Source organism: Mustela erminea, chromosome 5 (genome assembly GCF_009829155.1).
Source record: "Mustela erminea isolate mMusErm1 chromosome 5, mMusErm1.Pri, whole genome shotgun sequence".
In the NCBI taxonomy this organism is placed as follows: Eukaryota; Metazoa; Chordata; class Mammalia; order Carnivora; family Mustelidae; genus Mustela; species Mustela erminea.
Genome location: NC_045618.1, coordinates 19606800 through 19619799, shown reverse-complemented (window position 1 = coordinate 19619799; position 13000 = coordinate 19606800). Strand labels below are relative to the sequence as shown.

At 42.4% G+C, this 13000-nt stretch overlaps 1 protein-coding gene across 2 annotated transcripts in view; it reads left to right on the top strand.

Moving 5' to 3' along the window:
- The first annotated feature begins 4736 nt into the window (after nt 1–4736).
- Nucleotides 4737–13000, top strand: part of CERS3 (ceramide synthase 3) — a 111355-nt gene continuing 103091 nt past the window's right edge. Inside the window, exon 1 of one of the 2 annotated variants that reach the window (XM_032342202.1) lies at nt 4737–4822. Coding sequence is in view for 1 of the 2 variants with exons in the window: in XM_032342201.1 (XP_032198092.1) it covers nt 4751–4822 (72 nt within the window). In the remaining variant the exon portion in view is untranslated. The remainder of the gene's footprint in view (nt 4823–13000) is intronic. The other variant, XM_032342201.1, reaches the window with a different exon arrangement.

The window sequence follows — 13000 nt, the reverse complement described above, 5'->3', positions numbered from 1 at the left end:
ATGCCAATCAAAGCCTTTAGACGTGGATCTGCTCCTAATGACAAAACCCACCAGGTTATTTTTTAAGCTCTGGGGAAAAGAGCGATCCCTTTCGAAATTTCCCATTGACCTTGAGCTATATACCAAGTAGTCAGACCCAACTCTAGCACAGCTACTTGGCACTGAGTAAAATACATTATTTGTGTATGGACAGTTATTGCTTGCATCTTTCCTTTTTGGAACTTTTGTTTTGTTTTCTTTGCTATTAAGAAGAGCTAAGAAGTGGCATGTGAGCAGGGTATGATTTCCTTCTCAGGGAGAAAGGTTCAGGTATTTTTAGTCTGGTTTAAGACAAGAGTCTACCTAATCACTGAAAGCCACAGAGGTTCAGACACAAGTTTACAATAAAGATAGCTTCTAGGACGGGTGCTTGGGGTTGTCTGTGGCATCCTGACAACACTTGGGTTTTTTAAGTGCTTCTGGCCTACTGTCGGGCACATTTCTCCCTTGAGTCCCATAAAATGAACACACCGGCAGCACATTTAAGATTGCCTATGCCTTTGTTTTTTTTTAAGGTCTTCAATAAATTGTAATAAGGACTGGCAGGTTTCCCGGAAGCTAAACTATTTTTATTTGCTAACAAGAGAAAACTATATTTTCTATCGCTAAATTGCTGGGTGTTTTTGTTTGTTTCTTTCTGCAAATGAAACAAAAGAGTATTACAGCTTTCTCATGTAAAATAGAATTGGAATTTTGACTGTCACTTTTCTTATAAATTGTCTTCCAGAATTCCTTCTGATTTTGCTCTTTTTTTGTACAATAAAGATATTTCCCTTACTCACTAGATGGTTGGCAAGTAAATCATTTTTGATGTCATGTGGAATCTTTTGCTTGAATATGGCATTTGCGCTTTTAATTGTGTGTCACTTTTGATACTAATAGGGAGATGATCTGATGATTACATGGAAGGAAAAGAAAGTGGTATCTGGAAAATAAAATTATTGACAACAGCTTTTCTACCATATGCGCGAGTTTTATTACCAACTAATAGCAGAATCAAAGTCACACTTGAGAGTCATCACAAGTAGCCCAACTCTCTCAGAGGTCCGTATGGGCCAAAAAAAAAAAAGTCAGCACACCTTCAGATGGAGATTTGGAATTGGATCTTGAACAGTACTCTGCACTTCCTAGATTGCCATGGAGAGAGAAGAAGCCATTGTGATTCCATCAACAGCATTTCTTTTAATAGCGTTGCACAAAGTAAGTTAATAGCACTGTTTATTTTGTTCTTGAATAGTCTTGTGGGGGGATGGCAAAGGCCCATCTCCAGGGAAGACGTGTCATTGCAATTGTTATAGGTCAGTGGTGACAAATCCACTGTGGAGGCCGGACTCACAAACACAGTGGCATGCCATATGGCATAGTGGTATGTGGGACAGATGATGCTCGAACTCTTGTGCAATCTATCTTGTCTACCCTGACTCTGCGACTTGGGCTGTGAACCAAGCCAGTTAGAAAAATCCCTGTAGTGTCTAAAGAAAAGTGCGTTGGGACCATTCAAGACCAGGGTCTGAGGTTCCCACCACTCTTATGTGACTTCTAAAGTAAACCTTTTGGAATGATTTCTTTGGTCTGATCATGTACAGTTGACTCTTGAACAATACAGATTTTCAACTGTACAGGTAAAGTCTACTTATATTTGGACTTTTTTTTATAAATACAATATAGTATTGTGACTGTATTTTCTTGGCTGTACAATTTTCTTAATAACCTTTTCCTTTCTCATTATTATAAGAATTATAAGAATATATTATTTATTATAAGAATATTTATTTATTATAAGAATTTATTATTATAAGAATACAGAGGATACATAGAACATACAAAATATGTGTTGGCTGTTTATTGTATCAGTAGGGCTTCTGGCCAACAGTGGGCTACTAGTAGTTAAGTTTTGGGGGTAGCTAAAAGTTATACATGGATTTTCCTAGGGCACAGATGTCAGTGCCACAAACACTCACATTTTTCAAGAGTCAAGTATATAAGCACCAGAAAATAAATAAATAGATTTTATAATATAAATGTAATTGAAAAGTTTTTCCTTTTTGATAATCAAAATTAGTTCCTTTGGTGGAAGTATAAAACACATAGCTTAAACCTTTCTGATGATTTTTCTTGTCATAAATTATATATTTGCCATTTTAGTTTATGCTTTCTTGATGTTTCCTTTGTTTTCTCTTGGGTTGCATATGGGTTGTTAGTAATCTGTATTTACATCTTGTAGTTATTTGGAAATCACACCTACTTTTTTATGCAAATCATTATCTTTCTAGACAATTTCTATTCTTTCCATATCTTTCTAGCAAATTCCTTTTTCTATTCATCAAAGCCAAGACCATAAGTATTGACTCGATCCTGTGCAACATTTCATTCACTTTTATCTCCCCACCCCCTCTGGCTCTCTGGCCATTGCTAATGTCATCTGAATCCATAACCCACATTGCTATTCCCAATAAATTAACATTATGTATCTTCTCCGGATTTTACCTTTGCTTTTACCATTCCATTTTATTGTCATTATTACATTTATCACTATTATTATATTGCTAACTTAGTCTTAACTCTTCTTTCCTCTTGATTCATAGTGTGTCCAATGAGCTAATCTTGATTTTGATTCCTCTCCAGTAAAGTTTCCAGGAAGGATGACTTGGGTATGCCTCTCAGCAAACTTCCTGGGAAGATGGGTGTATTTTCTGAGACCTTGTATGTCAGAATGTGTCTTTTGGTTGCCATTCCTTTTGTTGATCTAAATGACAACTTGTCTGGGAATAGTTTTTGTGTTGCAACTTTTCTTAAACTGTTACCATTTTGCTCTTTTTGTGTTGTTGTTTTTACTTTTAAAAAAATTTTTTGAGTTTCAAAGAATTTATTTTTTTCAATTTTTTATTTCAATTCAATTTACTTAATTAACATTTACTGTATTCTTAGTTTCAGGGGTAGAAATTAGTGGTCCATTGTTTTCTATTCTTGGTTGTTCTAAAGGAAAAAGGTGAGACCCTCCTCAATGGATTATTTTTAGGTTAACTGTGATTTTTCAAATGGTGCATCCCAAATAATTTCTTGTCCTTGAAATGCCAAAATCTCCTGATATTCTCTCTGGATCTGGTTCTCTTTTGAGTACTCTTACCTAGAATACGAGTCTGACTTACCATCCCAGATGTTCTTTAAGTCATCACTTGTAGATGGAGTTTCTGCTTTTATCCCCACGCTTAACCTTCTTCTCTTAGCACCTTGATCTTCATTCTTCTGTGTACTCTGGGAGAATGTCTGAACTCCTTACTACTTTATACCTGATTTGATTTTCTCCAATGTCAGTTCAACTCTTCATCACCTCCAAACCGTGTATTAAATCTGTGATTATTTTCCCACTTCCTTGAAATCTTTCATCCATCTCTGCCCATATCTCAAATCCTTGATTGTCATTTTATCTCATCCTGAGCTCTCCCTCATGCCTTTTTGTTTTCGTTTCATGGAAAATGTACTAAGACTTAATTAAGACTTGATAAAGCTAAATAATTAAAGTTCTCATTATTAAGAAAATATATCATCTAAAACATTTTGTGCACTTAAATAGCAAGAATAACTATCATTTTCTCAGTACTTATTTTTTTTAAAGATTTTATTTATTTATTTGACAGACAGATCTCAAGCACATGGAGAGGCAGGCAGAGAGAGAGAGAGAGAGAGAGAGAGAGAGAGGGAAGTAGGCTTTCCGCTGAGCAGAGAGCCGGATGCGGGGCTCCATCCCAGGACCCTGGGACCATGACCTGAGCCAAAGGCAGAGGCTTTAACACACTGAGCAACCAAGGTGCCCCTCAGTACTTATTTTTACCAAATCTTATACTAATATTTTGTAGACTTTATATCATATAATCCTTAGGATACCCTGCAAGGAGGAATTATTATCCTCATTTTACTCATGAGGAAATTAACATTTTAAAAAGCTATAAAAGCTATAAATCACATATAAAGCCCAAGGTCACATATCCCAAAGTTAGTAAATTGAAGAAGCAGAATTTGAACCTAGGGCTCTCTGGTTTCAAAGCCTGTCTTCCTTACACTATACTATCTCCTCTGTAAATGATTTCCATAGATTTATATTTTAATCAAATATTCAAAGAAATAGTGCTCTTCCTCTTCCTGGAGATTTTTCATGGCTCCTTTTTACCTGTATTCTATTTATTGATCTACTGCTATTCATTCAACCTTGTAATAGGAGATCACTGCCTACCTGGGCTTAGGGAATTATTCTAGAACTGCTTCCAGCTGCCTATCCCAGCACCCGGAAGTTGTGAACAGTCTACAGACCAGTTACAATGTTATTTACCCTCTGGAGAGGTTGTGTAGGGCAGTAACAAGGGCAGCATATTTGGAATTAACAAAAAAACCCAGGTTGGAATCCAAGCAGCGCTATGTACTAGCTGGGCGGCTCCGGCAAGTTATCCAGCCCGTGTTACAGGTCTGTGTTACAAGGTCAGGTGCCCATTAAGAGAAGTGCAGCCCAGGTACAGTCCCTGCCATGGACCGGGCACCCACACACGATGCTGCTGTCGTTCCCCTGCGGTATTCTGGTTGCCTGCTGGGGCTCCCCTCCCGCACTCACGCTCTAGCTCCCACTCGGGCCCCCACCCCCCCCCCACTCCCGCCCCCACCCCCGCCCCCGCCCCCACCCTCACCACGCCCCCAGGCCTGGAGGAATCCTCCTCCCAGGATGCACCGCTGTGCTGACCCCTGGCCCAGGCTGGGCGCACCGGGAGTCTCGGCCTCTGAACAGAGGAGAAAGGTGCGGGGGAAGGATGAGGCTCCCAGGGCCGACTGGTCCGGGTGTATGCGGGTTGGGCAGACTTCGCGGGTGCCTGAGCCGGGGTTGCCGAGGCTGAGCCGGGAGCCTGTCCCTGCACAGGCTGAGGCCGGACCCTGGCTCCCTGGCTCCGCCTAGGCCTTGTCCCAAGTCCATGTCCCCACGCAGACTGAGCCCGTGTCCTGTCCCTGCACAGGCCAAGGCCGTGTCCCCATGCAGGCCGAGGCCGTGTACCGCATCCCTGTCCCCGTGTAGGCCGAGGCCCTGACCTTGACCCCACAAAAGCCGAGGCCGTTTCCTCGGGCCCTGTCTCTGCCCACGCCTTGTCCCAGGTCCATATCCCCAGCCAGACTGAAGCTGTGTCCCTGTCCCCACGCAGGCTGAGGCCGTGTCCTGGGCTGGGCTGCCTCCCCCTTTGCTGCAACTCCCAGGTACTGGGCCTTGCCAAGTCAGGCGTATCCCAGGGCTGGAGCACCAAGCTGTTACCCACCTTTGCCTTTGCCTTTGTGGGGTTTTGTGAATCACTAAGTTAGCTTCATCTTTCCTGGGTATCAACCTCACCCAGCTGAACAGAGATCTAACCCAGATTACTGCTGTCCTCCGGGGTAGGGGGGCTCAGCAGAGAGCCCTGGAGACTGACCAGAAATGGACTTGAGGGCCTAGACTTGATCCCACAAGCAGATATGGCCTTTGTACCTCTGGCCAGGATGCCTTTTGAATAGGCTTTGTTTTTGTCAGGTAAAAGTTATTATCCCTACTTTAAAAAAAAATACTGAAAATATACCTTTACTTACTCTAAAATTCAAGAAAATTTATCAAAGCCCCCAGCATATGCTTAGATTCAGTAATTAGTTGGACCTCCATCTACGTAGTCAGAGTTTGGAGTCTGAAATCACCCTCTGAAATTTGATGCTCTCCCCAATTTTTCTTTTATTTCATCAGAAAATGTCTTTAAATTATCTAGAATTAGAAAGAAATAAAGTCTAAGTAGTATGTTGAATTATAGAAAGGGTAAAGCAATCCAATGAGGTAGTTTTGAGTCCTATGAATTATGCTCCAACAGTCCTTAATGGATTAGTAAGCCAATTTAGTAGGTCCAGATTGGCATTTTTTATTTTTATTTTTAAGATTTTATTTATTTATTTGACAGAGATCACAAGTAGGCAGAGAGGCAGGCAGAGAGAGAGAGAGGAGGAAGCAGGCTCCCTGCTGAGCAGAGAGTCCGATGCGGGGCTCCATCCTAGGACCCTGGGATTGTGACCTGAGCTGAAGGCAGAGGCTTTAACCCACTGAGACACCCAGGTGCCCCCAGACCAGCATTTTTTAGAGTCAAGATTAGACCAGAGTAGACAATAGAATACATCACAAGTAATATGGATAAGTATTGTTTTGTGGGACTTTGGTGTCAGTCATATATATTTGTAGGTATATTAGTATTAGGTCATGTTATAAAAGGTATGTATTGTGGATTACATTTTAAAAATTGAGCTACTGGTTTAGACAAGGATACATATGTTACGGATACAGAAAATACCCTTACAAGAGTAAAAATCTATCTTATTAACAGTGGTTGGAACTCTACAAGAGTCTAATGGTATTTCTGTCCTAACGGGGTCCGTGTTTTATATTTGCGTGATATTAGCATGACATGTATCCGGGTATCTGATCATCAGTATACATCATTGTGGATATGTAAGGAATGGAATGGCAGGATTGCTTCAATATATGGGATCAGTCCCTCTGGGGGTCACCATTTATGGGAGCCACAAGCCATCACTGTTACTATGAAATTATGATGATTTATATGTACTTCTGTTACACATATGAGAATCTTTGCTTTATGTTGTTCCTGCTGAAACCCAATAATGAAGTTTCATTGCCCAAGAGTTTTCTGTTTGGTTCTAGTTGCTATGTTACTGTCTGCAAAACTTAGGACCTTGATACAGAGCATATCTGAGGCCAAAGTGGTATTGATTGTTACTGACAATCAGACAGTCTTCTTTTCAGCTTTGAAAAAAATATTATTTTTTTAAAATTTAACTAACACCTTAAGCCCTTAGTGCTTAGTAGAATAATTTATTTTCATATTTTGTATTTGCATTTGTTTGTTGAATGGGTGATTGGTTGTTTTTTATTTTGAAGAGTGTAAATAACAAAAAGTTTGGACCAGAGTTGTTGTGACTAATTTCCCTGCATACAATAATATCTTTTAAAGTTTAGCCCAGAAACTTAATTATAAATGGCTGGTATTCTATTTTGCAAATGGGCCTTGCAGACAGTTTAATATGATCAAGCAAACTATTTTTATTGTAACCATACTTACTGGTGTCAAAACCGCTATGGTAGGAGCTCCATAAATGTGTGAATGAATGAAAATTATACATTATTCATGTAAATAATCGGTGACATGTATCATTCATTTTTAGTGAAACTTGACTTTCATACCCAGTTTCTTTAAAGAGAAACTAATATTTGACAGGTATAGCTCTATCATGAGACATCTGTTGTGTAAAGGAACGGAAATCATCCTGTCTTATTGAAGCCTTTCAGACAGCACCCAATAGTGAAACAACTTATGGGACATCTGAGTTTTGAATTTGAATTCAAAACCAGCCCAATGTAAAAGTGGTTAAAAGGGGAGGGGATTTTTCTTGATGTGAGGTCTCAGGAGAAGGCATGAACGACCCTTAATAATCAACATGGTGTGTGGTACTTTGCTCATACTCCCTCTGGTGTTTTCCGAAGTGTTAGACCCCAGCACGCGCTATGTAGCCCAGGCGACCTGTGGACGAGTTCCCACAGAGGGAGAACAAGAGGCTGTTGACATTCAGGGAACATGCTTGCCTTTCCAGCGTTAGCCATGGCTTGAGACTTTAAGTAGCTAGAAAGCAGGGACCATCGCTGCCTTGTTCACTGTGATTTCCCTATTTTCAGGCACATAGGAGGTGCTCAGTAAGTAATTGTTGAAGGAATGAAAATACCATGGAGGGAGGAAGAGCAGCAGCAGAAGGTACATACAGCTTAAAACACAGGGGGAAGGAGTGTTATCAGAGCTTAACTAAGACTTATTGAGGGTCTCCTTGGAACCCGGTAGTATTTCTGGCCTCTCTGGGCTCATAGGGTGTTTACAGCCTGGTGGAGACAAGGCACATACCTGCCTTGTGTAAACACGTACACACACACTGATCGAGTTGTCTTATGGAAGTATTTTGTGCTCTATGGGTAAGGATTGGGGCTGCCTGTAAAATGGGGCTAATGGTGTGTTTTGGATAAGTATAAAGGCTTGAGGAAGAGAAAGAGTAATTCAAGTTGATTTGAGAGGCAGAATTTCCCAGAGGAAACGGTTGGGTCTTGGGTGAGGAGGGATCATGGGTGGGGCATGAGCAAAGGTCAAAGTGAACATAGTGGGGGCTCAGCCCAGGGGCTCACCGTATTGGAGTACAGTGAGGAGTACTCCAATACAATACATTTTGGAGGGGAGGTTAGGAAATAGGCCATCCGAGAAGGTTAGGTTAGCGTAAAGAAGCCATCTGTTCTGGAGCCAGTATGTTATTTGACAAAGGCCGTGTTTTAAGATTACTTGGAAGCAACATGCAGGAGGACAGCTCTGCCTCGGGGACCGGAAAGGCAAAGGGAATCAGCCCCCCAGGATTGGGATCTCAAAACCATCTCTAGCTATCCTGGGATGTTCTCTGGCTACTGTAGGTGCTTCAGTGGCACAAAAACAACTGATGAGGGGAAATGTATTTGGTTTAGAACTCCACCAGAGGGAGTCTGGAAGTGACCAGAGAGGGACCGAGCCACTCTAGTAGGCACGATCCTGCAGGCACTAGACCCTCTTACCCTCAAGCCTGGGCTGTATTTCTAGTGCCCCGTATAATAACCAGTCTTTTCTGAAGAAGGCAGATGGGAGAGTGCCTTGTTCTTGGGAAGGAGTCTTAGCTGGCTGACTTCATGAAACTTAGTTTGGTTTTTCAAAAAAAAAAAAAATCATACCCAGGAATTCACAAGCTGAAGAGAGGTGCCCATTCCTGGGTGTCTCGGGTTAGCCAAGCAGATCTTCTCCTGATTCCTTGTTGGCAGGTGGCAGGTAGGGTATGGGATAGGAGGGAGAACAGAGTAAGAGGCCAAGATAAATGACGATCTCCTTGCGGTCAAGCCCATTGTCTCTTGAATAGTACACGTGTTGAATGAATGATGGCCAGATGGGTCAGGGGCATTTTCCCGTTATCTCGTCACACATAACATGGGACTGACAGCCTGGGCATTTCCTGAGACATTCATCTCCCTCTTAACTCCCATTGCTTCCTACCTGTACAACTGTTGATGCAGCTCATTCAAGTCTCTTCAAAGCACACAGGATACTTTATTCTGATGCCCAACACAATGCCGGATAAACGGAGCCCCGATGTCCAAGCTACCACTTTCTACCTTCACTGACTGAGGACACTGATGGATGAGTTGTCCTGGGGATGAAAACTTTACCTTCCCACTGCTGTCTGCTTCCTGGTGCCATATTGTGCAGGCTTAGCTCCTCTTTTAAAATCTTTTGCTTGCATGCATGTAGGATATGAAATAGCAAATGTCTGAGAGTCCGTCTCCTCTTGGTCCCAATTTGTACCTATGCAGAGCATATCTATATACCCACACCACACACACATAGTAGATTTTCCTCTGTCCCCTCCCTGTACAGTAGTTCTGAATGAGCGTGTGTCTGTATCGGTTGGGGCAATCGTGCTATATTTTTATTCTGGAGATCCTCAGCTCCTTCGAAAGATACGATGCATAGCATGAAAGGATACATAGCATGAACCCCATAAATTCTTTTTTTTAATTAATTAATTTATTTATTTGATAGACAGAGATCACAAGTATGCAGAGAGGCAGGCAGAGAGAGAGGAAGGGAAGCAGGCTTCCCGCTGAGCAGAGAGCCTGATGCGGGGCTCGATCCCAGGACCCTGGGATCATGACCTGAGCCGAAGGCAGAGGCTTTAACCCACTGAGCCACCCAGGCGCCCCAGACCCCATAAATTCTTGATGAATGAATAAATGAATAATGCGTTCAGAGAGTGGTGATGTGTGCTATTTAGAGACTTTTCCTCAAGATTTGATTGGAGAAAGTAAGTCTATATGCATGAAATAAGGTCTCTTACAAAGCAACATAGGAATAAAGCTCATAGATGGAGTGAATTAGTTAGAGTAATTGTAATTATCATCATAGCTAGTGTTCACAAAGGGCTCCCTCTATGCCAGGTAATCTCCTAAGTGCTTTTATGTATATTAACTCACTTAATGTTTCTACCACTCTGAGGTAGTGCTGTTATTTTCCTCATTTTGCACATGAGAAGCCTGAAGGACCCAGAGGTTAGGTGACTTGCCTGGAGTCCCACAGCCAATGAGCATGTTGAGCATGCTTTAGCAACAAAAACTTTCTAGATGTGGCTGCCCCATCACACCCTCAGCCACACACAAGGCCAGGAGCCAGGCTCACAGACCTTCTCGCCATCCCCCTGTGAGAGCTGTGGACCAAGAGGGTGTTGAGAGCCAACTCACAGGACAGGGTGTGATCTGGCTGGCATACAGCTCCATGGCCTCCCCGAGAATGTGCCAAATGGATTCTAAAAATGCTTTGCTTCAAGTACTCAGTATGTAAAAGGCCTAAGTCTTGGAGGGAAAATTGTCCCCCTCTCCCAACAAACTCAGAGTAGAACCAGCCATCTTCATGATACCCAGTACCCACTTAGAAGTTTTGTTTTGCTTTGTTTTGGGTTTTTTAAAAAAGATTATTTATTTATTTATTTATTTTAAATTTGACAGAGATCACAAGCAAGTAGAGAGGCAGGCAGAGAGAGAGGAGGGGAAGCAGGCTCCTCACTGAGCAGAGAGCCCGATGCGGGGTCATGGGATTATGATCTGAGCTGAAGGCAGAGGCTTTAACCCACTGACTCACCCAGGTGCCCCCCACTTGGAAGTTTTGAGAAAGCCCAACGAATTACCTTTGAAAAAAGTAACTCTGTTGTGGTAGATTGGAAGAGACACCATCATAAATGAACCCTCTCAGCCCCGAGCGTGGACTCTGTGCCAAGAACTGCTGACTCCTGAGGAGTCAGCAGTGAACAAGGCAGACAAAAATCCCAGCCCTCATGGTGCTAGCGTTCTAACTGGGGAGATAGGTCATAAACAAGTCAAATAAGTAAGAGGTCGAATGTGTCAGATGGTAATGAGTGGATCTCAAGTACCAATGTATGAGAACCATTAGTTCTGATGACCTGTTCTTCCCTTTTCTTGCTTTCTTTCAAATTATCTTCCAGGAAATTGTAACACTGGGCCAGGGAGAGTGTGGAACCTGGTGGGTGGGGGTAAGGGAGACTCCATTCAGGTCCCATGTGGGCATACCTGTATTTTACTCTTGATTTACTCTTGACTTTACTCTTGACTTTATTGTGTTTTGCGACAATGCCTTTTTTTTTTTTTTACAAATTGAAAGTTTGTGGCAACTTTGCGTTGGGCCATCTAGCAAGTCTATGGGAGACATACAATTTCCTAACAGCATTTTGCTCACTTTGTGTCTCTGTCACATTTGGTAATTCTCACAATATTTCTGAACTTTTTTTTTTTTTTTAAGATTTTACTTATTTGTCAGACAGAGAGAGAGAGAGAGAGAGTAGAAGCAGGAGAAGCATCAGACAGAGGGAGAAGTAGACTCCCCACTAAGCAAGGAGGACGATGCTGGACTTGCTCCCAGGACCCTTGGTTCATGACCTGAGTCGAAGGCAGATGCTTAACTGACTGAACCACCCAGGTGTCACTCTCAGACTTTTTCATTCTAATTGTATATGTTATGGTAACCTGTGATTGGTGATCTTTGATGTTACTATTGTAATCACAAGACCGTGAACTTGACCACTAAATGTGCATGTTCTGAGTGCTCCCCAAACGGGCTCCCCCCCACCATCTCTCTCCTTCCCACTGGGTCTTCCTGTTCCCTGGGACACAACGGTATTGAAATTAGGCCAATCAATAATTTACAATGGCCCCTAAGTGTTCAAGTGAAAGGAAGGGTCATGTGTGTCTGACTTTAAATCAAAAGCCAGAAATGATTAAGCTTAGTGAGGAAGGTGAGTCAAAAGCCAAGATGGGCTAAAAACTAGGCCACCGGTGCCAGTTAGCCAAGCTGTGAATACAAAGAAAAAGTTCTTAAAGGAAATGAAAAGTGCCACTCCAGTGAATCCACGAATGATAAGAAGGCAAAACAGCCTTACTGCGGATATGGAGAGCGTTTCAGAGGTCTGGACAGAGACCACAGCAGCCACAACATTCCCTTAAGCCAATGCCCAGTCCAGAGCCAGGCCCTAACTCACTCTCTTCAGTTCTGTGAAGGCTGAGGGACGTGGGGAAGCTGCAGAAGGAAAGTCCAAAGCTAGCAGATGTGGGTTCGTGAGGTTTAAGGAAACAGGCCGTGTCTTAACATCCAAGTACAAGGTGAAGTAGCAGGTGCTGATGGAGAAGCTGTGGCCAGTCATCCGGAAGACCCAGCTCAGAGAATTCATGAAGGGGAACACACCAAACGACAGATTGTCAACGTAAACAAAACTGCCTTCTATTGAAAGAAGGTGCCATCTAGGACTTACCATAGCTAGAGAGGAGAAGTCAACGCCTGGCTTCAAAGCTTGAAAAAGACAGGCCAACTCTTGCTAGGGGCTAGTGCAGCTGGTGACTTAAAGTTGAAGCCAATACTCACTCACCATTTCAAAAGTCCTAGGGCCCTTAAGAATCATGCTAAATCCACTCTGCCTGTGCTCAGTAAGGAGAAGAACAAAGCCTGGATGACAGCAGAGCTGTTTACCACAGGGTTTACAGACTATTTTAAGCCCGCTGTTGACAGTGACTGCTCAGGAAGAGAGATTCCTTTCAAAATGTTACTGCTTGCTGACAATGTAACTGGTCACCCAAGAGCTCTGATGGAGGTAGACAGTGAGGTTAATAGTGTTTTCATGCCTGCTGTCACAACATCCATTCTCCAGCCGATGGATCAAGGAGTGATTTCAACTTTCAAGTCTTATTAAGAAACACTTAAGTAATTTCAACTTTCAAGTCTTATTACTTAAGAAACACTTAAGTAATTTCAACTTTCAAGTCTTATTACTTAAGAAACACGTT